General features: G+C 64.3%; 2 protein-coding genes across 2 annotated transcripts in view; both read right to left on the reverse strand.

The window, feature by feature from the left end:
* Positions 1-669: 669 nt before the first annotated feature.
* On the reverse strand, positions 670-17084 carry MSANTD1 (Myb/SANT DNA binding domain containing 1). Its single transcript, XM_039837991.1, has 6 exons — positions 16615-17084; positions 10581-10664; positions 7301-7565; positions 3334-3600; positions 2787-2884; positions 670-1776 (listed from the first exon to the last, which is right to left on the reverse strand). The coding sequence occupies exons 2-6, from the start codon at positions 10594-10596 to the stop codon at positions 1376-1378; spliced, it is 1047 nt and encodes a 348-aa protein (XP_039693925.1). The 5' UTR covers positions 10597-10664; positions 16615-17084; the 3' UTR covers positions 670-1375.
* The window catches only part of HTT (huntingtin), a 115764-nt gene continuing 108004 nt past the window's right edge, over positions 12454-20213 (reverse strand). The window contains exons 61-66 of the mRNA XM_039838245.1: positions 19874-19988; positions 19567-19780; positions 19163-19268; positions 17395-17557; positions 17091-17251; positions 12454-16301 (exon numbers count right to left, since the gene is read on the reverse strand). Coding sequence (XP_039694179.1) covers positions 16088-16301; positions 17091-17251; positions 17395-17557; positions 19163-19268; positions 19567-19780; positions 19874-19988 — 973 coding nt within the window. The 3' untranslated portion in view covers positions 12454-16087. The remainder of the gene's footprint in view (positions 16302-17090; positions 17252-17394; positions 17558-19162; positions 19269-19566; positions 19781-19873; positions 19989-20213) is intronic.

Here is a 20213-nt window from a genome sequence, read left to right on the forward strand (position 1 = left end):
GCCTTGGTGAGGATACCCACAACACGAACACGGTCAAGGCCACACATCAGGGCTCCAGCCACCACTGCAGGGCGTGGTAACCGCTCCCCAGACACACTGCTGCCCTCAGCCCCAAAGCTGGAGGTCTGCATCCATGGCGGTCTTCCTGAGGGGGTTCCCCAAGTGGCTGGGAGGGGTCCTGCCCGCCTGGCTGTGCCTCTGGCCTCTCTGGGTGACCACTGCCTAGCTGGACTCAGGGCCACTGGAGTGTCAGAGGAGCTGGCGCTGTCACACCAGGATGACATGGCAGCCTCCTGGCAGGCCCCCTCCTCCACGTCCCCCAGCGGCTGGCCGGCCCACCTACAGCCAGAGGGGACTGCTCCAGACCACGAGTCGGGTCATGTCACTTGCCACTAACCCGCCCACTGTGTCGTCTCAGGAACCACTGCGTGGGCAGCAAAGTGCTAATCTGGGGGCGAGGCTGCTCCCCTGCCAGCCTCTGCTGCAGCCAGTGACCGAAAGCCCGCGGAGGCAAGGAGCCACTGGAGGAATCCGTGGAGGAGCTTCTAGAAAGCTTCGTCGCTGGCCAAGGAGCAGAGGCGGCAGGCGAGCTTGTCCTGCAGCTCCGGCCGCCCCACGCCCGCTCCCCTCCGGACCCCAGCAGCCGCAGCGGGAGCCCTGCGTGGCCCGGCCCCCCAGCTCCGTGTGCCTGGGCCCTCCTCAGCCCAGAGGCCCTTCCCTGCCAGCACCGTCACGACCCGCTGGGTGTTCACCTCTCTGTTCAGGTGTCTGCCTCTCCCCGTGGGGCCTGAGCTCTGAGAGGACAGGCCTTGTCTCGCCACCACGACCCCTGGGCCCAGAAGGTCGAAGGGGGCGGCACACGTGAGCCGCGTCGCCTTTATTACTGTTAGCACTGAGGAGACCACGTGACACCCGATGTTCCAGGGACTGGAACACGAAGGTGCTGGGAACGGCTCACCATGCCCGGATGTGCCTGGGTGTCAGGAGCTGCGCCAGGGCAGACCGGGGCCCTGGGAGCCTCTGCGGGGCGCCCGCCGCGGACCCGTCGGCACCGGCTTTCGTTTCTGGACCAGCCCAAGCGGGCACACCCCTCCGGGCCCGGGACGCACGCTCCCTTCCGGCGGGGAGGAACCACACGTGTGACACCAGAGGCCATCTCAAGGATCCTCGACACGACTCCGGTGGAGAGTGGATTCTGGCACGTTCTTCCTGGGGGAACCAGCCCGGAGTCCCTGGCCTTGTGTCCGAGGAGGGCTTTCATGCTGGATGTGGGACCTCAGGGTCTCCCGGGGCTGTGGGGTCCTCGAAAGGGCCCTGGCGCAAAGTCCCGACCGCGAGCGCCCTCCGGGGGCGGCCTGGCCCGGGCCCGGGGCGCCTAGGCGCTGGACTTGGCGATGATGCGCTCCAGCAGGCTCATCATGCGCTCCTGCAGCTGCAGGCTCTGCACCTGCAGGATGTTCTGCTGGTCCAGCACGCGCCGCACCTCCCGGCACGTCTCCTCCATGGCGCGGCTCAGCCGGCGCTGCTCCTCCAGCATGGCCTCCAGCAGCCGCAGCTTCTTCTTCTGCAGGTGGCAGCTCTGCACCTTGCGCTGGGCCGCCGACCCGACCTGGGGGACAATTGAGAAGCGGCCACGGAGCCGGGGGCCGGGGGGCTCCGCCGCTTGCTCAGGGCCCCATCGTCCACGTGCGTGGGGGGCCGCAGGCAAAGGGGGCTGCAGCGCCGCATCCGCCAGGACCCAACGACCCAGGTCACACGCATGCAAGCCCTTGCGGTCTGGGGGTAGGAAACCCATGAGGACAGCACCCCTGAACCCACTCAGCAGGGAGGGCAGGGTGGCGCAGGCCCAGTGGGAACTCAGGGGAGAGAGGAGGATGGCTGGGGGGACGGTGCTGGGCAGTGTGGCACCCCTGGGAAGCCAGGGACCGCCAGTCCCGGCCAGCCCTGGACGGATGGGGAACTGTGGTCCCAGAAGGACGGGTCTGGGGCCTGGGCCCCCTTCCTTTCCCGCCCACGTGGACTTGCGGGGGGCGGCAGGAGGACCCGTACCCAGGGGCAGGCTAGGGGGCGGGAGGTGAAGGCAGCCCAGGCCCGCAGCTCCCCGGGCCCTCTGCTGTCGGGTGTTGACAACCCCTGGTCTAACCGGCCCCTGCTGGTGGGCAGGGAGCCGTCCAACCCCACCAGACCCCCAGGCCCTGCCCGTCTCCCAGTCTGGGCTATCTGCTTCTCAGCACAACGGCGACGCGGGCCACCTCCGGGGTGGGGAGCGGAGCTCTGGGTCCCACGTCCCAGCCTGGTGCAATGCCGGGGACAGCTGTGGGCCTGGGAATTGGGCTCTGTCCACGGAGACGACCGGCCGCAGGCGGCAGGCTGCCCTGCTGCGCCGGCCTGGCTGTCGGCAAAGGCGCTGGTGGCTGGGGGCTTTGCTGAGAAGCCCCCAGGGGAGGGGCGCTGGGCAAGCTGACGAGCAGCCCCAGCATCGAGGCGTCAGGACGTGGGGGCCCCCAGAGAGGCCTCCTCACTCCGCCCCATCTGACAGACTTGAAGACCAGGGCTCGGGGCAGAAGCTGGGCCGGGGCTCAAATCCACACTCTCTCTCCAGCCGGCCAACTCCTGTTCGCTCTTGAGAGCCCACTCAAATGTCCCCTCCTCCGCTCGCCCTGCCCCACACTGTAGGGCTGAGTCTCCTGCGTGCCTGTATGTGGGCAGCTTGAGGGTAGGGACACGTGGAAGGAAGCATGTGATGGACGGCACAGGGGACGGTCACACTCATGTGGCTGGGTTACGAGGACACTCAGGAGGCTCAGCCCACACCTCCTCCCTGGTATTGAGAAGACCAGCCAGGCTGGCGAGGGCAGGGAGAAGGGGGACCCTAGGGTGGGGTCTGCCCAGGGGGAAAGGGGGAGCCACAGGCTGAGGGGGGGGGGGAGCACACCGTGTGGGCCTCCTCTTCCTCCATGAGTTGGGCCTTGTGCCCAGGTCTGTTCTCCCGACACCTCCAGCTATCCCTGGAGAAGCTACTGATTTGTCCCCATTTTACGGAGGGAGACCGAGGCCCAGAGAGGTCACGAGCATTCCACACAGCTGAGAAGTGACGGAGCCGGGAGACAAAGCCAGTCTGCGGACAGGACAGCACGCACTGCAGCCTCCCGCTGCCCCCCTGTCTGAGCCTCCCCGTCACAGGCCTCTCTGTCCCTGGGGCGCTCACACCCCCCTCGCCCTCTGCCGCCTGCGAGGGATGGCAGGGGACGCCGCCCCCGGCCGACAGCCACCGCCCTCACTGCTCGAAGCCTCTGGTCTGGACGGCGGGGGCAGAAGGGGGTCGCACACTACCTGAACATAAGGGACAGTAAGCTGTCGGAGCTGTCGTCCTGGCGGCGGCCTTCGTAGGAGCACTGGTTATACGGTAAGTACAGAGGGGTGGACTTAGCGGACGGCGACAGAGACGCCTCGGTCTGGGACGTGGAGGGCCCCGGCTGCTGGCTGTCCGGCAGTTTGCCATCACAGGACTCGGGGACCTTGGCCAGAATCCTATCAATGGCTAGGTAATAGGGCCAGTCGGGCGGGACGGACTCGCTATCTGTCATGCATTTTAATTTCCTGAAACGAGAGACATAAGAGCCAAGGGTGAGACGCGGCTGCTCCCGCCCGGCCCTCGGCGGGGGCCGGAGCTCCGCGGCCCGCGGGGGGGCCATGGGGCACGGGCAGGAGCCGCTCTTGGCCAGACAGGCCCCCCCCAGAAAAATCAGCCAGGCTCCAGGGCCAGGGTGACAGTGCACTTAGAAAGAAGTCGGGCTCGGGACCTATGCGGCCTTGGATGGGAAAAGGCAGCACGTGCCCCAGAGGTGAACGGTATCAGGGTCAGGGCCGAGACCTCAGGCGACACCTACTGCTTTTCTCTCGGCTGTGGTTTCTAGAGCCTCTGCAATGAACAGATACTGCTCCTGAATAAGTTAGTCAGCCCTGGTAACATAATGAAACACGTCACACACGCACAGGATGATCGTGCCATAATACAATACGCGATACAAACAAAACGTCATCACATCATAAACGTGTTTTTCCACAGAGGATGCCTTGAGGGGCGAGAACCGCTGGGGTTAGATAGAGCGCAGATCTGAGTCTGTGTCTCGTCCCCACCACTTTGCTGTGTGACCTTGGGCAGGTTCGCTAACCTCTCTGAGCCTCCATTCTCATATCAGTAAAATGGGGATGATGAAGTGAGCGCCTCACACCGCTGTAGGGAGGGTTTAATAAGACAATGCCCAGTGCCTGACGGACAGCAAGCTGTCCAGGTATCACGCTGGCGAAGGCGCCGGGAGCCGCAGGGCTGGGCCTGACGGGGCACCTTCTCACGCAGCCGGCTATGCCTCGTCCCCCCTCGGACCTCTGGCCAAGCGTCTGCACAGCAGCTCTGCCCCGCTGAGCCCCACATCAGTCCTGCCTCCTGTCTGCCCGCGCATGCAGACCCAGGCCAGGCTGTCCTCTGGAGGTGCCAGATGGAGGGATGGTGCTGCCTGACAGCTGCGCAGCCCGGCCAGGCCCGGAACGAGGCCACAGGTGTGTATAGGAGGGCGTCCTCTGCCCCGTCAGACCCACTGCTTCCTGAGGCCCAAGGCTCCCCCCAGACCCCAGTCTCAGCCTGTGACCCCCACATTCCTGCCCCATGCTCCTCCCAAACGCAGGGAGGCCTTGGAACTAGAGTGCCCTGTGGCCGGATGGCTCCTGTCTCCTGACGTGGGGTCCCTTACCAAGGCGTGGCCACTGGTCACTGGAAATAATGGGCTGGCCGCCTGAGTCATCTCCAGTAAAGAGGTACACCCAGATGACGAGGGGGCCTGCAGCACAGGGAGGCGAGCAAAGGCCATGGCAGGGGCTGACCTTGGGGGCAGCACACATCACAGGAATGGCCTCAGCAGAAAGCCAGGGACCGGTCACATGCAGAAGAGCACGGCTGTTCTGTCTTCCCACCCACAAGGCCACCATCTACCACCCTGAGGGCTGTGCAGATGCTGGGCGTAGGGGTGAGGAGTTGCGCCTGGGCCCACACCCAGCCTCCACCCAGGGCTCCCCTCCAGGCCCCTCCTGCCCTCACTCTGGTCCTGCCCACTGGAGCCAGCCCACCGCCTGGAGAAGAGTAAAGACCTGCCCCAGCACAGGAGGCCCCCGAATTTCAGCAACCGTGTTCCACGGAGCCCAGTCACCCCTTGGCCCCACAACCTTCATATATAAAGAGCTACTGCGAAAAAATAAAAAGCTTCTGCTGTGGGATGCTCTTTAGGGGAACAGATAAACTAACCAGCCAAAGTGTCGGCTGATTAGGGCTGTGCGGCCTTCGGTGAGTCCCTCTCCTACGCTGGACCTGCTTCTCATGGGGTGAACAGGAGCCATGGGGAGCCACAGGGTAAAAGGGCTTCATAAACTGTGAAGTGCCGTACATGTGTGTAGCTCTCACCCCCGGCCCCAGGCTGGAGTGGAAGGCCCCCCCGGAGGGCCGAGCTGCCCGCTCTGATGCACCCTCGGCTCCTGCGGCCTCCTTGGCCCCATCTCCTGCCTCCAGGAATGGAACTGAACTCCTCTCCTGGGACTGAGAAGGCTTTCAGGATAAATAATGAATAAGTGGCCAGAGACCAATCAGAGCCTGTGCATTACCGAGTCAGACGGAGGCTGGTAAACCCGCCCACGGCACCGCCACAGCCCCCTCCTCACCGGGCGTTGAGAGGTGTCTGCAGACAGCTCAGCCCTGGTGACACCAGAAGCCGCAGCTGGGAGCTATGCCAATTTACTAAGTGACTATGATGACTTCTGACCAAGCGGCCTGTTTCTGGTCCAGGCCTGGCTGGGGCCAGGGCTGGAGGTCCGAGATGGGCCTTTGGACAGTGCCAGGCTCTGGGCCTGCTCCTCCCCGGGCCACCAAAAGTTAAATGGATGCAACTGGGAAGTGTTTCGGTTGTCAGGGCCCCCAGAGCCGCTGCACGCCTCCAGGCTCCGGCCAGGAGCCACTGGCCAGGTGGGGGTTTTTCTCCCTGCCTGTGAGCGGAGAGGGTCCTCCCTACAGAGTGTGGCTCAAGGTGCCTGAGGCCCAGTCTGCACCCAGCCTGAAGCAGCCACCAGGAGGACCAGGGGGCGGCCAGGGCTGGCATCGGCTGAGACAGGCTAGGCACGTGCCTGGCCTCCCAGGCACTGAGAGGCTCTTGCGGGCAGCCCGAGGCCCAGCCCCACCCTGCCCAGGCTGCCTGCCGGGCCCCGAGCACGAGTGCCGCCCTCCCCCACAGCCCCTAGCTCCTGTTTGACCTCCACGCCAGCAGGCCCCAGCCTGCCAGCGACCTTCACCTTGCCAGTGACCTTCTTACACTGCGACCCTCTGCAGATAGGCCGGGGCCCCACATGTCCTGAGATCCCAGGTGCACAGGCCACACCCGGCACCCTCCTTGGACACCAGTGCTGCCCAGCCTGGGAGCTCCGTCTTCAGCCCTGATGCAGAGGTTCCCCTCAGGCTGCCAGGGCGGGGAGCGGGGGGCCACCGTGGGACGGGCAGAGACGGTGGGTGCAGGCCTGGGCTGCCACTGCTCCCTTCCGCGAACAAGGCCCCTCGCACGGCAGGGCCCTCCAGGGCGCCCCGGGTTTCCCGGTCAGCCCTAACGACCCCAAGCCCGACCCGAGGTCAGCGTGGTGCGGGCTCACAGCCAGCTCAGTGGACACTGAGGCGAGTGGGCGTCGGGCGCAGGCGGGACTCGCAGGCCCGGAGCTGAGCCTCTTTCTCGCCTCGGGCCTCAGGTTCCCTGTCGGTGCGGCATCGTCCCACCCCCCTGCTGCCTGGAGCCGCGCCTGGAGTGGTGGCCCGCAGTGCCCTGGCTGGGTGGGTGTGTGCGGGTCACGGGGCAGCTACCTGCGGGGACCTGGGGGCAGCGAAGGCGCCCTAGGGGCGGCTCAGCAGAAACAGGGGAGCACCGGGGTCAGTCCCAGCCCGGCCCTCGCTGGGCCTCAGGTCCCCATCTCCCCAACGGGGCTGCACGAATGGTTTCCGTGGGCCCCGTGTTGCCCCGTGAGGCTGCCGGAGGGACCGCCCCCTTCCTGCGGGCAGTAGCCCCCACAGCCTGGGCTCCGCCGGCGGGGCCCGTGCGCGTGGGAGGGCAGACGGCCGCGTGGCGTGCGTGCGTGCGGTGGGCAGACGGCCGCGTGGCGTGCGTGCGTGCGGTGGGCAGACGGCCGCGTGGCGTGCGTGCGTGCGGTGGGCAGACGGCCGCGTGGCGGGCGGGTGTGCATGAGTGCGTGCGTGCGGCGGGCACGCAGCGCCTACCTGTACTGGAAGGTCATGTTGGTGATCTTGATCTTGATCTCCTCGCCCAGCCGGCGCTCGCCGGTCGTCTCCAGCAGCTTGCTGGCCATCTTCTCGTACACCTTGGCGTTCCGCTTGGTCTGCTTCAGCTCGTCGAAGAACTCCTCCCAGACCAGCACGAGGCCGCGCATCTCGGCGTCCGTCCAGTTGCGGGCCCGCCGGTGCTTCTCCGTCTGAGGAGACACAAGGTAGCCGGGCGCTTCGGCCGCGGCCATGCCGGAGGCACCTGCGGGGTTAAAGGACCACGCTTAGGGAGGCCTGTGCCCGCGGCCTGCACACCGTGGGCGGGAGCCCCGCTCCTGGAAGGCAGCTCCGGCTCAAAATGGGGCCTACATCTGACAGGCAGGAATTTAGTTAAAAGCTTTTAAACGGGAAACGTCATTTTGATGTCACGTTTCCATAGCAACAGAGCAACTGCATAAGCTACAACAACAGAAAGCTTTTAACCGAAAGCGCAGGAATCGGGGCCGCCGTGACGGGCCATCAATATTGCAGCGGGCGGGCTGGGCCCAGAACCCACGGCCCGGGCCCCGGGCCTGCCTCCGCCCCAGCCCGGCCACCGGACTTCAGCAGCCCAGGCCCATGGAGCCAGGCACCTGTGCTGAGCCGGCCCAGGTCCTGAGGGGTGGGGTGCAGGTGGCGGCCCCCACCTCAGCCCAGCCCCGGCTCACACAGGCAGGCAGGGCCCAGAGAGAGCCTGAGATGGGGAGCTGGGGTGGAACAAAGCGCGGAGACCAAGAACAGACAGAAACAAGGGGAGACAGAGAGGGCAGAGGGAGTGGGAGCGGCAGAGACGGACACAGAGAGGGGACCCCATAAAGGAGCAGACACCCTCATGGACATGCCAACCCGCCTGCCCCTGCCCCGCCCCAGTGACGGCCTATGCACCGAGGCCCCGGCAACAGGCTCACGTTTTATGCCGGGAAATACAAATGCGTGAATGGCAGGCGGGGCGAGAGCAGGCCTCCGGCCCGAGCAGACCCCGCTCTGCCCGTCTGCGGGCCCGTCTCCCTCCCTGCAGCTGGGGCTGCTTACTGGCCTGGGTGACACATCCAGCTGAGGAGCCCGGGCGGTTTCTGAGGCCAGAGAGTAGCTGGGAGCAGGTGACATGTGTGTCCCTGTGCCCTGGGCAGCCCCACTGCAGCCCTGACCACCCTGCATCAGCACCTTCCGTGCCCGGACCTGCCTCCTCCACCTCACCGGGCGGTCCCCCTTCCGTCCCCAGCTCCCTGCAGGAAAGCGCATGGCGAAGAGTAAAGAAAAGAACAGATAAAGGGACTAACCTTAAGTAACACCCCGCTTCCCAGCAGATCGCCCAGACCCTGCCCCTGGACCTACTGGCAAACTCCTGCTCGCCCTCCAGAGCCCTGTTCTGACATCACCTCCTCTCCGGTCTTCCTACCTCCTCTTGGTCATTCTTCTCTTTCTCCTTCCTGCCAACTGGACCGACCTGGAGCCAGCCCATTGTACCTTCTCCCTCCCAGCCGTGCGAAGCTGGGTCGAGAGCGCTTGCAAACGCGACAGCAGCGAGAATCGAGCACTCTGAGCACGGGACGCTGTGCTACGTGCCGTGTTGGTGTTTCCGATTTTGATTTTCACGGCTCGCTTTGGGAGGGAGGCTGGCACTGCTGTCATCCCCATTTTATGGATGAAAAGCTGAAAAAGTGAAGTCACTGAGGGGCTGAGGGGGCAAAGGGCCAGGCCAGGCTTTGAACCCAGGCCAGCTGGCTGGGAGCCGGGTCTGACGATGCTGGCTGGCAGGCTCCCTGGAAGGACACTGCCACCCCTCCTCTGTACCCACGACGCAGCCGACGCCCCCTGCCGTGGCCTGAGCAGACACTCCCGCCACCTCCCGGGGACTAGCTGGGGCTCTTCTTCCCGCAGTGGGCCTCTGGCAGGGCTTGCCAGGCCCCAGTCGATGTCTCGAGGGGCAGGGGCAGGGGCACAGGTACGACCTCGGGCCCTGGCTGGGCCGGGAGGGTGCCGTGAGATGGCACAACTGTGCGAGCGAAGGTGGGTTTGAGGGCCAGGCTGGGGACGGGCCTCGCCAGCGGGCAGGAGACCGGAGTAGGGAGCCTGTGGGGGCTGCAGAGAGAAAGCGCCACCTAAGGCGTCAGCATTCCAAAGTTAAATGAGAAACCTCAGGCAAGGGGTCCAGCAGCATGAGCCCGCTGGACAGGCCCAGGTGGCCGCTTGTGGGCCTGCCTGGCACCCTCAGGGTCCTGGCGGTGGCCTGAACTCAGGGAGATGCCCAGGCTGGGCTGGCAGCTGGGGTGCCCTCCTTCCTGCCCTCAGCACTGGAGGCATAGCAGGGCGGGGTACCAGGGGGCACGTACAGACACTCGGAGGGGACTCCTGGGTCAAGGGTCGAGGACTGGCCCTGCCATCAGCTCCTGGTGGGAGGCCCGTCCTCTCTGGGCCTCGGCTCACCTGGGGAAATGGGGACAGCACTGCCTGGCTGTGTGGCAGCGCCCAGGAGGGCTCCTGACTGCTGCACTCCTCTGGGCCTTGGCGCCTGGCACAGAGCACTCAGGAGTATTTGCAGAATCAATGACTGGAAAAGGCCACCTCCTCCAGGAAGCCCCTGATCCTCGCACTGAAGATGTGACCTTCTCGAGTGGCCATGGTGCCATCTCTCTGCCCCACCCGAGGACCTTTTCCCACCACAGTGCCAAGGCCGAGTGAGTCTGAGTCACCACGCCTCTCAGCAGGCCAGGTGGGCGTCCCAGGAGGAAGCAGGCAGATCACGATCTTGGAGCTTTTGGAGAGGGTAGAGGCTGGACACTGGCCTGGCTGGGGCTGGTAGATTACTGTCAGGTCAAGCTGCCACCCCAGAGTCCCTGGCCTGGGTAACACCAGCACAGCCAGTCCCAATGCCTCCTGGGGCAGGAGCTGGCACACGGGAAGTCACTGCCCACACTCAGGGCCCTGGCACCCAAGCGGCTCCAGAGGGGCACCTGCGCCTCCTGCTCGCCCTCCAGCTGGCACGTGCAGGGGAGTCAGGGGAAAAGGCTGGACCCCGACTGCCTCTTCTTGGGTTTCAGTGGATACCAGAAGGCCCTGGAGAGGGAGCCCTTGGAGGCACTTCCAGAAGTTGAGCCCTCATGCTGAGCCCCCACAGATAAGAAAGAGTTAGGTAGCAGGGGGTTGGTGGGGTGGGAGGTGGGGACAGGGCCAAACACCCAGCTGACCTGGACTGGGAGGGGTCTGGCTGTCCGCTGCTGGGGAGGGGGCTCCATACCTTGGCAGAGCTGCATGGCCGGCCGGGCCCCTCAGTCTGTGCGGGCAGGGGACGAGGGGGCCGGGGGCTGGGCACCGGCAGCACCTGCAGGGAGAAGGGCAGTCAGGCCGGAGCGAGAGCCCGGGGACAGCCGTGCTCAGGCAAGGCCCGCGCTCTCTAGGCCTGTGTCCTTCTGAACGACGTTCGGTCCACGCGAGACTCATGAGCGCCGGGCCCGTCCAGCCTGGCGGGAGGTGGACAGCCCCCGAGGGGCCGAGTCGGGCCTATGGCAGTGGGCAGGGAAGCCGGGCAGTGGAAGAACCCCAGCGTGAGAAACGGCAGGACAGCACAGGGTGTGGGGGGCAGGGCGGGGCCCAGGGCCCAGGGCGCCCTCCACGCCGCACCAGCGCCCCTCCCCCCGTGTATGCCGGGAGCCCAGGCCCTTAACCGTGGCCCTCTGCCTCGGTGGACAGGCCCCACACCTGGTCCCGTGGCCCTCTGGGCCCCCCACACGCCAAGCCTTCCCTGACCAGTGGCTCCTCCCAATCCCCTCCCCACGCGGTGTGAAGGCCTGGGAACGTCAGGACTCCGAAAGGACATGGCGGGGACACAGTGAGGCCACCTGGGCGGCCAGTGGGTGAGCCATCGGGCAGATGGGGAACGAGGCTGTAGAGGACCCGAAGCCCATGGGAACCACAGGAGCTCACGGATTCCCCAAAATCTTGGTGACTCCCCAAAACAGGCCGACCCCTGGGCCAACGTAGAACGCCTCATGCAGCAGCTCCCGGCACGGCCAGGCTGCCGTGGACTGAGGTGCGGACCGCGCCCAGAGGCACATCCAGAAGGGCTCAGGGTCTCAGGTAAGAAGCGGGGCTTCCTCTGAGAGAGGCAGGGTCTTGCTCTTGGCTGAGGGCCCTCTGCCACAGTGGGTGACAAGCCCACTGGAAATGACAGGCTGGTTATGCTCGGATGTGCCAGGTAGAGGCCGGCTGGCCAGGCTTGGCCCAGGGAGGGGGTTACAGCTCAGGTGGCTCTGCAGGCTGAGGCGCTGGGGCCCTGGAGTCATGCCGCAGGCGAGATGGATTTGAGGGGTGAAGTTACCCCTGTCAGATGTTTAGAGCAACTCAGGTGACAACTGAGGCAGACATGGCCTGTCCACCTGGTCCCAGCAGCCAAATGCTGCCACCGTCCCCATGCAGAGAAGGGGGTCCTGTGCCTGGGAGGGCAGGGGACACAGATCTCCCAAAGAAACGGAGAAAAGCTCACGTGCACGGTCACACTGCCGAGCCCCCAGGGCAGAGCCAGGCTGCCCGTGCTCAGCCATCTGTTCAGGCATCACTGGGGGCCTGGGCGGGCTGCCACGGCCAAACGGCCGGAGGCCACAGGACTTCCAGGAATATTTAGTACCTGCCCAAATATCGAACAGCCCACGGTCTGGAGCTGCCGTCTGAAGATTGGTGGGTAGCCATCTGCACCCTGAGGTCACCACAGCACCGACGGCCCAGGCTCCCAGCAGCGGCTCCCCTGAGCTAAGAGGACGTGCTGACTTCCAGAGCTGGAGTCTCGAGCGGGAAGGGCTGGCCAGGCTGGGGGCCTCAAAGGCCAGGTCCCGGCCCAGCCCCGGCTGCCCCTCTGGGGCCCTGGCCGGACATGAAAGCAGATTCAGTGCCGAAGAGCCACGGCCCTGCCCAACTGGACTCCGTCACTTAACCAGTGTGGCCCCTGCAGCTCGTCCGCGGGGCAGGAGGACCACTGCGCTGTGGTCTGCAGGCCACTTCCTCACCCGGCAGACACGGGGTCTCCACTCTGAGGTGGCAGCGTGTGCTGATGAGGCGGCCTCGGCGCCCCCCGCAGACTCCAGTTCTCCAGAAGCAAAGCAGGCCTCGCACAGCAGTTCAGGGTTTAATTTTTTTCTTTAATTCAGATGTACAATGTAGCAGTTTAAAAAACTTAACTATACATCTCAAGCCAGTCCTCGCATTCCCTTTCGAAGTGGACAGTCAGCTCCAGGCCAGGCTCCGGGACACACCCATCACGGCCCTACTGGCTCCCAGGGCGGTGGGGTCAGGGTGGTGGTGCAGCGTGAGCTGAAACCCCACTGATGGCCACTCTGCCGCAGCCCCACTTAGCTCAGAGCCAAACCACCTGTGGCGGGGCCGTGACGGCGGGGTGCGCCCTGCGCTAGCAGCGGGAACTGCAGCGGTTGTCCAGGGCTGGATGCTCCCAGAAGCGCTGGGGTGGGGGCGGGCAGGCGGGCGGGGGTTCCTTCAACTGCATTAAAGTGACTGGCTCACAGGAGAACGGGGCCCCTGAACCTTCCAGGCCACGGCCCAGGCGGTGTGGGCCAGTCCTCACTTGCATGACCCAGCCCAGCTCCCCAGCCAGCGACTATCATGGCGGCCCTCCGGGTCCCACCCCTGCCTCTCCTCCACCCCTGCTCCAGGCAGAACTGTCTCACCTAGGCCGGTAGCCACGGTTTCGGGCACTCACCGCAGAGGTAGGGACAAAAGCCAAGTGAGGACACATGCTAGGGAGGATGTGCACGGTGTCAAGAGGAAACGAGCTCCTCTCCCTGCGAAACAGAGAACTAAGCACACAGCAGCTCCGGCAACCGACGGCAGCGGGGCCCGTGAGGCAGGCGAGAGGCTACTGCTCGGAGTCTGGCCCGCTGGACCAACAGCACCGCCCATCTCGGCCCCACAGGAGAAGATCCCGCAGCCCCCAGGGCTCAGAAACGACACCCGCACGGAGGGACATTTGGGTGTGGGGGTCCTTAGGATGCAGGGCCGTCTCTGATGCTACATTCTGGGTGTCTGGAGGTGTTTGAGGGTCATGCTTTCCTTCTGAAAGCAGACAGCGGCTCGCGAAAGTGAGCAGAAACAATAGTGAAGGACACTTGGCAGCTGAAAAGGTCACCTGCACACACCTGGCAGGGCCAGCGGTGGGAGGGGCGCGTTTCTGGAGAAGACGCGCTGAAGTCACTGCCAAGTCAGTCTACCCTGGTTTCGTTCAGCTCTTTCCTGACGTCACCAGCAGGAAAACAAAACCACCCTCCCTGCCAAAAAAAAAAAAAAACCCAGCAATCAAATTAATAATATTTTCAACAAAATTTGGATTGATACTACGATTGGTGCCTGCCGTAAACTTTTAGGAACTCAAAGTCTTAACCGCCTTCTGCAGAGCTGACAAGGGGGACAGTTTTCTCAGTGAGACTTTAACGAGCAATGACCCCCACACTCAGACGGCCCATTCGTGCAGCCAACTCCATAGGGCAGGTCTGAGACGTCAGCCTCTACAGAGAAGTGACGAGGCCACACTGGAGACCCCGCACATCAGCATCTCCAGACGCCGGTCGGTTTCCAGATGCGCACACGCACGTGCACTGAACCAGGGGTGTGGGAACTGCACTCGACACATCCCCGTCTGCGGGGCGTGCAGGCAGGTCTTTGGGCTGGCACCTACGGCCAGAGCCAGGCTCCGGGCCCCATGGCAAGAACTGACTGTGTGGATCACGCTGCGAACGAGGGCCGACGGAAGCCTCGGCTGAGTCCAGTGACGTGAGCCCCAAGAGAAACAGTTTTGAACTCTATACTCACAGCGTCCTTTCTCACAAACGTAAACACCTAGCCAGGAACATCAGCCTGTGACACGTCCATTTCAGAGCTGCAGAAATCCTGGGGGGCGGGGGGAGGGTAGGCCAGCAAGTTCTAAGAACTTCCCAGGAAAAGGGATGAGAAACGAGAGCCCAAGTGAGCAAAGGGCAACGGTAACTTTCTTACTTCTTAAACTTAGTACAGGCCCTCAAGGCCTGCTGACATCTGACCCGCGTCCACGACCATGCCTGGCTCAGCCGGACATCTGCTGGGGGTTGGCAGGAAAAGCCAAGGGCTGCTCTGAGGAGAGGCCCCACAGCCTGCCCTCACGTGCATGGGCAGTGGGCAAACCCTGCACTGCAGCTGACCCCAAACTGCTGCAGCCAGGACCGGCAGGAAGTGGCGGCTCTGGGGGAGCGAGGGCAGCTCGCATCGGAGCCCTGTGCTAGCCGTATGCACGGCGGGGAGCTCGGGCCCCACACACAGACGGGAGGATAACTAACCGCGCAGCCAAAGGGTCTTTTTCCTGTGCGAGATTATTTGTTCTTACCGCGTGAAACGCCCCAAACCCAGACAGCACGTGACTGCACGGCTGGCCCGCCTCTGGGGCCCAGAGCCCCACCCTCAGCACCCCGAGCTCTTGGCCCCGTCTGCATCTGATGCTCTAATCGGGCCTAGGGGCCCAGGATGGGGTTGAAGCAGCACTGTGACCACCCCGCCAGGTCCCCTCCCTGCCACCGTCAGGCAGAGCCCCATCACTGGCCCAGGGGCAGGGCCTGGCTCTCCTGGGTGCAGGGCGGTGCATGGGCGTTGAAAGGGGGCCAAGGAGGTCCCAGGTCTTTCTTTAACAGTGGCCACGATACCAAGCTCGGCTACTAACAGAGGCTCAGACAAGTGTAGCTGTTACAACTTTGGGGCTGCCGGGCCCGGCATGCGTCTGGGCCCCGACATGCATGAGGGGCCACAAGGGAAGCAGGTCCCTACACCAGCTGGCCGGCCCCTGGGCAGACCGCACCCAGAGCCAGCTTGGGCTGGGAGCCGGAGCACGTCAAAGCTAGAGGCTCTGGATACAAGAGGCTGCTCATGTCTGGTGGCTGGCCTGGTCAGCCTAAGTGCAGAGAGACTGCCCCTTACTGGTGGTGCCTAAGGAAGGGGATGGCGGGCAGAAGTGCCTCCTACACACGGGACAGCTGAGTGGGTACTGTGTCAGGGCTGGATGGAGAAGGCCTGGTACAAATGTCTGAACAGTGACACTTCTCTACGTCCTAATTAATGTGAACACGCAGAAAGGAGGGTGTGTGCCACAAAATGTCCTCAGCATGTTAAGGAGGAACGAGGTGTTGGGTGAGAAAGAGGGTCACTGGGGGGAGAGGCTGTCCACTCCCGCAGAGCCTATAGCATGCAGCAGACTTTACACGGCATAGAAAGTTACCTTAAAATTAATCTCTTTACTGATACAATTAAACTTTAAATCCTGAGAAGAACACAGAGAAAGGGAAGTATGGCGCTGATGTCCTGCTCCCAGCCTCCCCGCCTGGCGCACGCCCTGCTTGGAGCAGGACCACGAGCCCCAGGCTTCCCGTGCCCCACTGGGGGACATGGGGGAGTGCTCTCAAAAGCTCGATGGTGTCACCTCCTGCCTGTGAGACAGCAGGGGGGCTAACGGCCACCCTGCAGAAGACTTGTGTCCCAGACACAAGAGCAGCTGTGCCCTGGAAACGAGGGCCAGGCCGGACGTCGGGAGCAGGAACGCCGGGTTAGCTGGCAGTTAATACTCGTTAGAGCCAAGGGCCAGTGACGCAGCTGCTCGTGCTTTCTGCACGGACTCAGGCTCAACCCAACGTTGCTGCACGGACTCCCTGCCGCTGCCTCACTGCGAGCGCGCGTCCGCCCCGCGGCAGAGGCGACGCTGCCTGTGGCCGCCCCGCCTGGCGCTCAGCACGTGGCGACCTTGTGGACGCTCCGCAAACAAGCTAGCAGGCGGTGATACGGGTTGCCCGGTGCCGCGACCACCTCGAACACGGACTGAAAGGCCCGGCGGTCCAGCTCGCCCTCCATCTGGTGTCTGTAGAAGTCCGTGGCCACCAGGCAGAACAGGTGGACGTCCACCTGATCTAGCTTGCCCATCCGGCTGATGACATGAGGGAGGCTGGTGGGGGAGTTAAGGAGCGAGGCTGCAGGGGTGGGGGCGGCTGTCTCCCAGTCCTCACCCGGTCCTCGCCCGGCCTGGCTGACAAGTGGGCTTGGGAATCTCTGAGCAAACCAGAGCGGACAGCAGCCCGGGCCGTGCTGGTACCAGCAGCTCCTCCCACCTTGGCCCCTGCCAGCGGGTCCACAGTAGCTCCCAGGACACTGCCCCTCTCCGGCTGGAAGGCATCTCTGCCCAGCAGAGCGGGGAGCCAGGCAAAGCCGGCCGAGGAGGCCGGAGGCCCATGGGAAGGACACCTCTCGGCAGCACTTACCTGACCCGGCAGCTCCTCCTGCGGAATGAGGGCAGAGCTGTGGCGCCCTGCGCCGGGCGAGGCCTGCTGCCAGTACTGGCATCTGCCTGCAGACTCTGTGGTCTGTGTGGGGGGGCGGCTGCCAAAAGGGGGTGGGATTTGGATCTTCACTAAGCTGTACCCAAGGGGATGACACAGGCCACAGTGAAAGAGGATAATGAGCAGCAGCATCGGTGACAGACCCAGCTGCACAGAGCCGGCGAGTGCACGGGGAGGGGTCTGCAGGGGCGCCCGCCCCGCCCGCCCCGCCCGGCCCGGCCTCTGCCGGTCCGTGTGGTGAACGCACTGGTTTCGGTTTCCTGGTCAACAGTTCGCTCTCTTGGGGCTTAAGGTAAATGTCACCTTGATAGCTGCGGTTTAAAAACTAACGCAGCACACGTGCCCTGACGTCGACAGCAGAGCACGGCCCCAGCCTGGCCCAGCGCCCGGAAGGATACATCGCCGAGATCCACGGGCCAGTGGATGCGCTGACAAAGAAGCAGGAAAGGCTCCACATGGCCATGGCGACCGGGGTCCTCTGCGTGAAGTTGGACAGGGACAGCATGACCCAGTCCCGGACCATAGACGACTGCCCCGTGCTGTGCAGAGTCTGGAAAACCTGAGGAGGAGGAGAGGCCCAGATGCCAGGTGCAGAGACACAGCGCTTCAGAGGGGAGGGACCGGGCGGTGGCACGCTGCTGGGCAACACCATGGGACGCTGAGGCATCCCGGACGTGTGGGAAGTCCCCGCCCCGCCCTCACCTTGTACACCACGGTGGCCATGAACTGTGGGTAGGGCTGCTGGCTCGACAGGAACTCCCCAATGACCTTGTTCATGACGTCCTGGGGCGGGAAGAAGTCGTCTAAAAACTGCGGCAGGATGCGCGCCACCACTCTGGCTTCGCAGGGAAAGCCCTTCCTGATCCTGGAAGGAGGGACCTGGTCAGAGTCCCGGCCGCCCCCACCCCCGCCCCCGCCCGGGAGAGCCTCGCGTCTGAACCCAGCTGTCGCGGGGCTGCCTGCCGCACGCCAGGGCCAGGTGCCCGGGACTTTAGGGGGCCTTCCAAGCGGGTCGCGAGCTGGGCTCCGAGTGTTAACCAGGATGGCAAAAGGCGCCCCCTCTTCCTGTGGACCTCGCCAGTGACTTACAGACAGACGCACTGGCTTGGGGCTCTCTGCCCACATGGGGCCAATGATTCAAAAAAGGGGTTTTTAGGTCACACATAGCATAAAGCAGAAAGAATTCGGGCAGTGACGTTACGGCAGAGATTAAAAAGCTTTCAGTGGAAACAGCCCTATGACGTTCTGCTTTTATCTGTGCCCGATGCTTCATGGCCTTCTCTCTGTCACGACGCGGTAGCACCGCTGTCAGCTAGGACCGCTTCCTCGTCTAACTCAAACCCACGGGCATTCCCGTCGGCACCTCCCTCACATCCCCGTCCGCCCCGAGCAGCGTCCCTCTGACGGTGGAGACAACCATGACGACGGTGTCCCAGCTGCAAGTGACTGAAGGGCAGTGGCCGTGGCCTGGAAACGAGGCCCACTCCTCCGGCCGCGGGTGCCTGGACTTGCCTGTCCGCAGTCGCCAGCCGCTGCCCAGCACGGGAGGCTGCTGCTCCAGACAGCACCCACGAATGACAGTTCCCTCCGCCGCCCAGTGCCCACCTAGAGTCTGCACAGCGGTCCGCTGCACGCCTGCACGGCACGTGCTGACAGATGTCTCCTTAGTGCTGGAGTCGAAGCTCCAGGAAGGCAGGGACCCGAGCGCGGTCCTCAGGCCACCACCTGGCTGACAGATGAGCGTGGGACGGAAGCCTGACTATAAATGCTCACGTGAAATTTCCGTGTGGAGACAGAGCGCACATGCTTAGCTCCCGGAGCAGCGTGTCTGGCCAGAGCGGACACGGAGTCTTGCTCAGCGTGTGCTTGTGAAAACCCAAAGCTGCCGCTGCCTGAGCTGCCTGCAGATGACGGCTGAGCAGGCAGACCGGCCGCCCCGAGGGGAGGCCACACGCGTCACGCCACCTCCACTGAGAGGCCTGGGGCCCTGTCCTGCAGACAAAAGCCAACGAGGCGCCCAGCCCCTTTTCCAGAACTGGCCAGCTGAGCTGATCCTAGCCACCAGCTCGGCGTGGGACGGTGCGGTTGATGTTGACTCAGAGACACGAGTTTCTTGTTCCAGCCTCTACCTGCCTCCCAAGTCCTCCTGAAGCCGCTCCGACGCCCTGGGGGTGCGCGCGCACCCACTGTGCCGGGCCCCTCTCCATGCCCGCAGCATTTGCAGCAGGTCTTGTTATGGCTCAGGGGCCACGCCCAGCCCCCCGGGCTCCCATTCACGTGCCCCTCTTGACACCACGCCGCCCTCGGGGGAGGTGGACAGCCACTGGGATGGCCTCAGAGCCCGTCAGCTCCAAACTCCTAGGTACTGGGGTCCGAGGACGGCCCACTCCCACAGAGCCCAGGGTGAAGCATGAGCTGGTCAGGGCACGAGCAGAAGTGCAGCTGGGGCCACCGCGGCCTCATTCCTCACCTGTCGAAGAGGACAGACACGCGCTCCATGGCCACGATCACGGACTCGCTGTCGGGGGCGGCGGGGCTGGGGGTGGACGTTCTGCCCGGGCTGACTTTCTCCTTCCCTGGAACGAGGCGTTCGGCACCGTTACCTACTTTGTGTGACTAGACAGGCTTTGGAGACAGTGTCTTGAACCCACGGGAGTCCCCGATCTGAAACCCGGGGTGGGAGGCCCAGGCAGTGGCACGGGGGGCAGTGGTCGGTCCACAGATGGGCTCCCCAGGCGTGGTTGACACCAGCATCTCCTTGAGAACTGGAGGAGGACCTGTGGTCCATGTCCCAAGAAGCGGCGACGGGAGACCATATGGTCCGGAGCTCGGACACGGGTGGGCGTGGGCCAGCTGCCCGCCCCCACCGCTCACCTGTGTACATGCAGGTGAGCATCAGGCCCAGGGCCGCCATGGCCCGGTGCGGGCTGTGCACATTCACTCTGTCCACACTCAGCTTGACCAGCGATTCTGCGTCCAGCCGGGAGAGCTGCTCGGAGAGCAGGAGGCGCTCCAGGCCCCTCAGGACGCAGTGGTAAACGACAGACGGGGTGGACTCTTCACTCCCAGACAGCATCACCCCGCACATCTGGAGGGGAGGACTTGGGAGCTGAAGTGCCGCTCTGGGGCTCCCGTCGCTCATGCCCCTCCACCCCCGACGGTGGGAGCAGGGCCCGCTCACCTGCACTATCGCCGCAGAGAACTCGGGCCCGGCGTCCAGAGGGTAGTTCTCGATCAGGTAGAAGGCGGTGGCGCACATCACCAGCACGTGCTGCTGGCTGTGCGAGTTCACGCAGCTGGAAACACGAGACGACAGCCGAGCTCAGCCGCGCGAGCAGCCACCGTCTGGAGGTGTGCACCGTCTTTGCTCTCGCGGACCTTGGCCACCATCCCCTCAAGGAGGGTGCCTGCAGAGTTCCCACTGACCCCTACGTGCGATGTGGCCAGGGTCGGACACATGCTTTGAAACGTGTTACGTCACTTCCCACAGCCCATTGTGAAACCCGACCCTGGGCAGCTGC

This window comes from Pteropus medius, unplaced genomic scaffold (assembly GCF_902729225.1).
Source record: "Pteropus medius unplaced genomic scaffold, Ma_sr-lr_union100, whole genome shotgun sequence".
NCBI lineage: Eukaryota > Metazoa > Chordata > Mammalia > Chiroptera > Pteropodidae > Pteropus > Pteropus medius.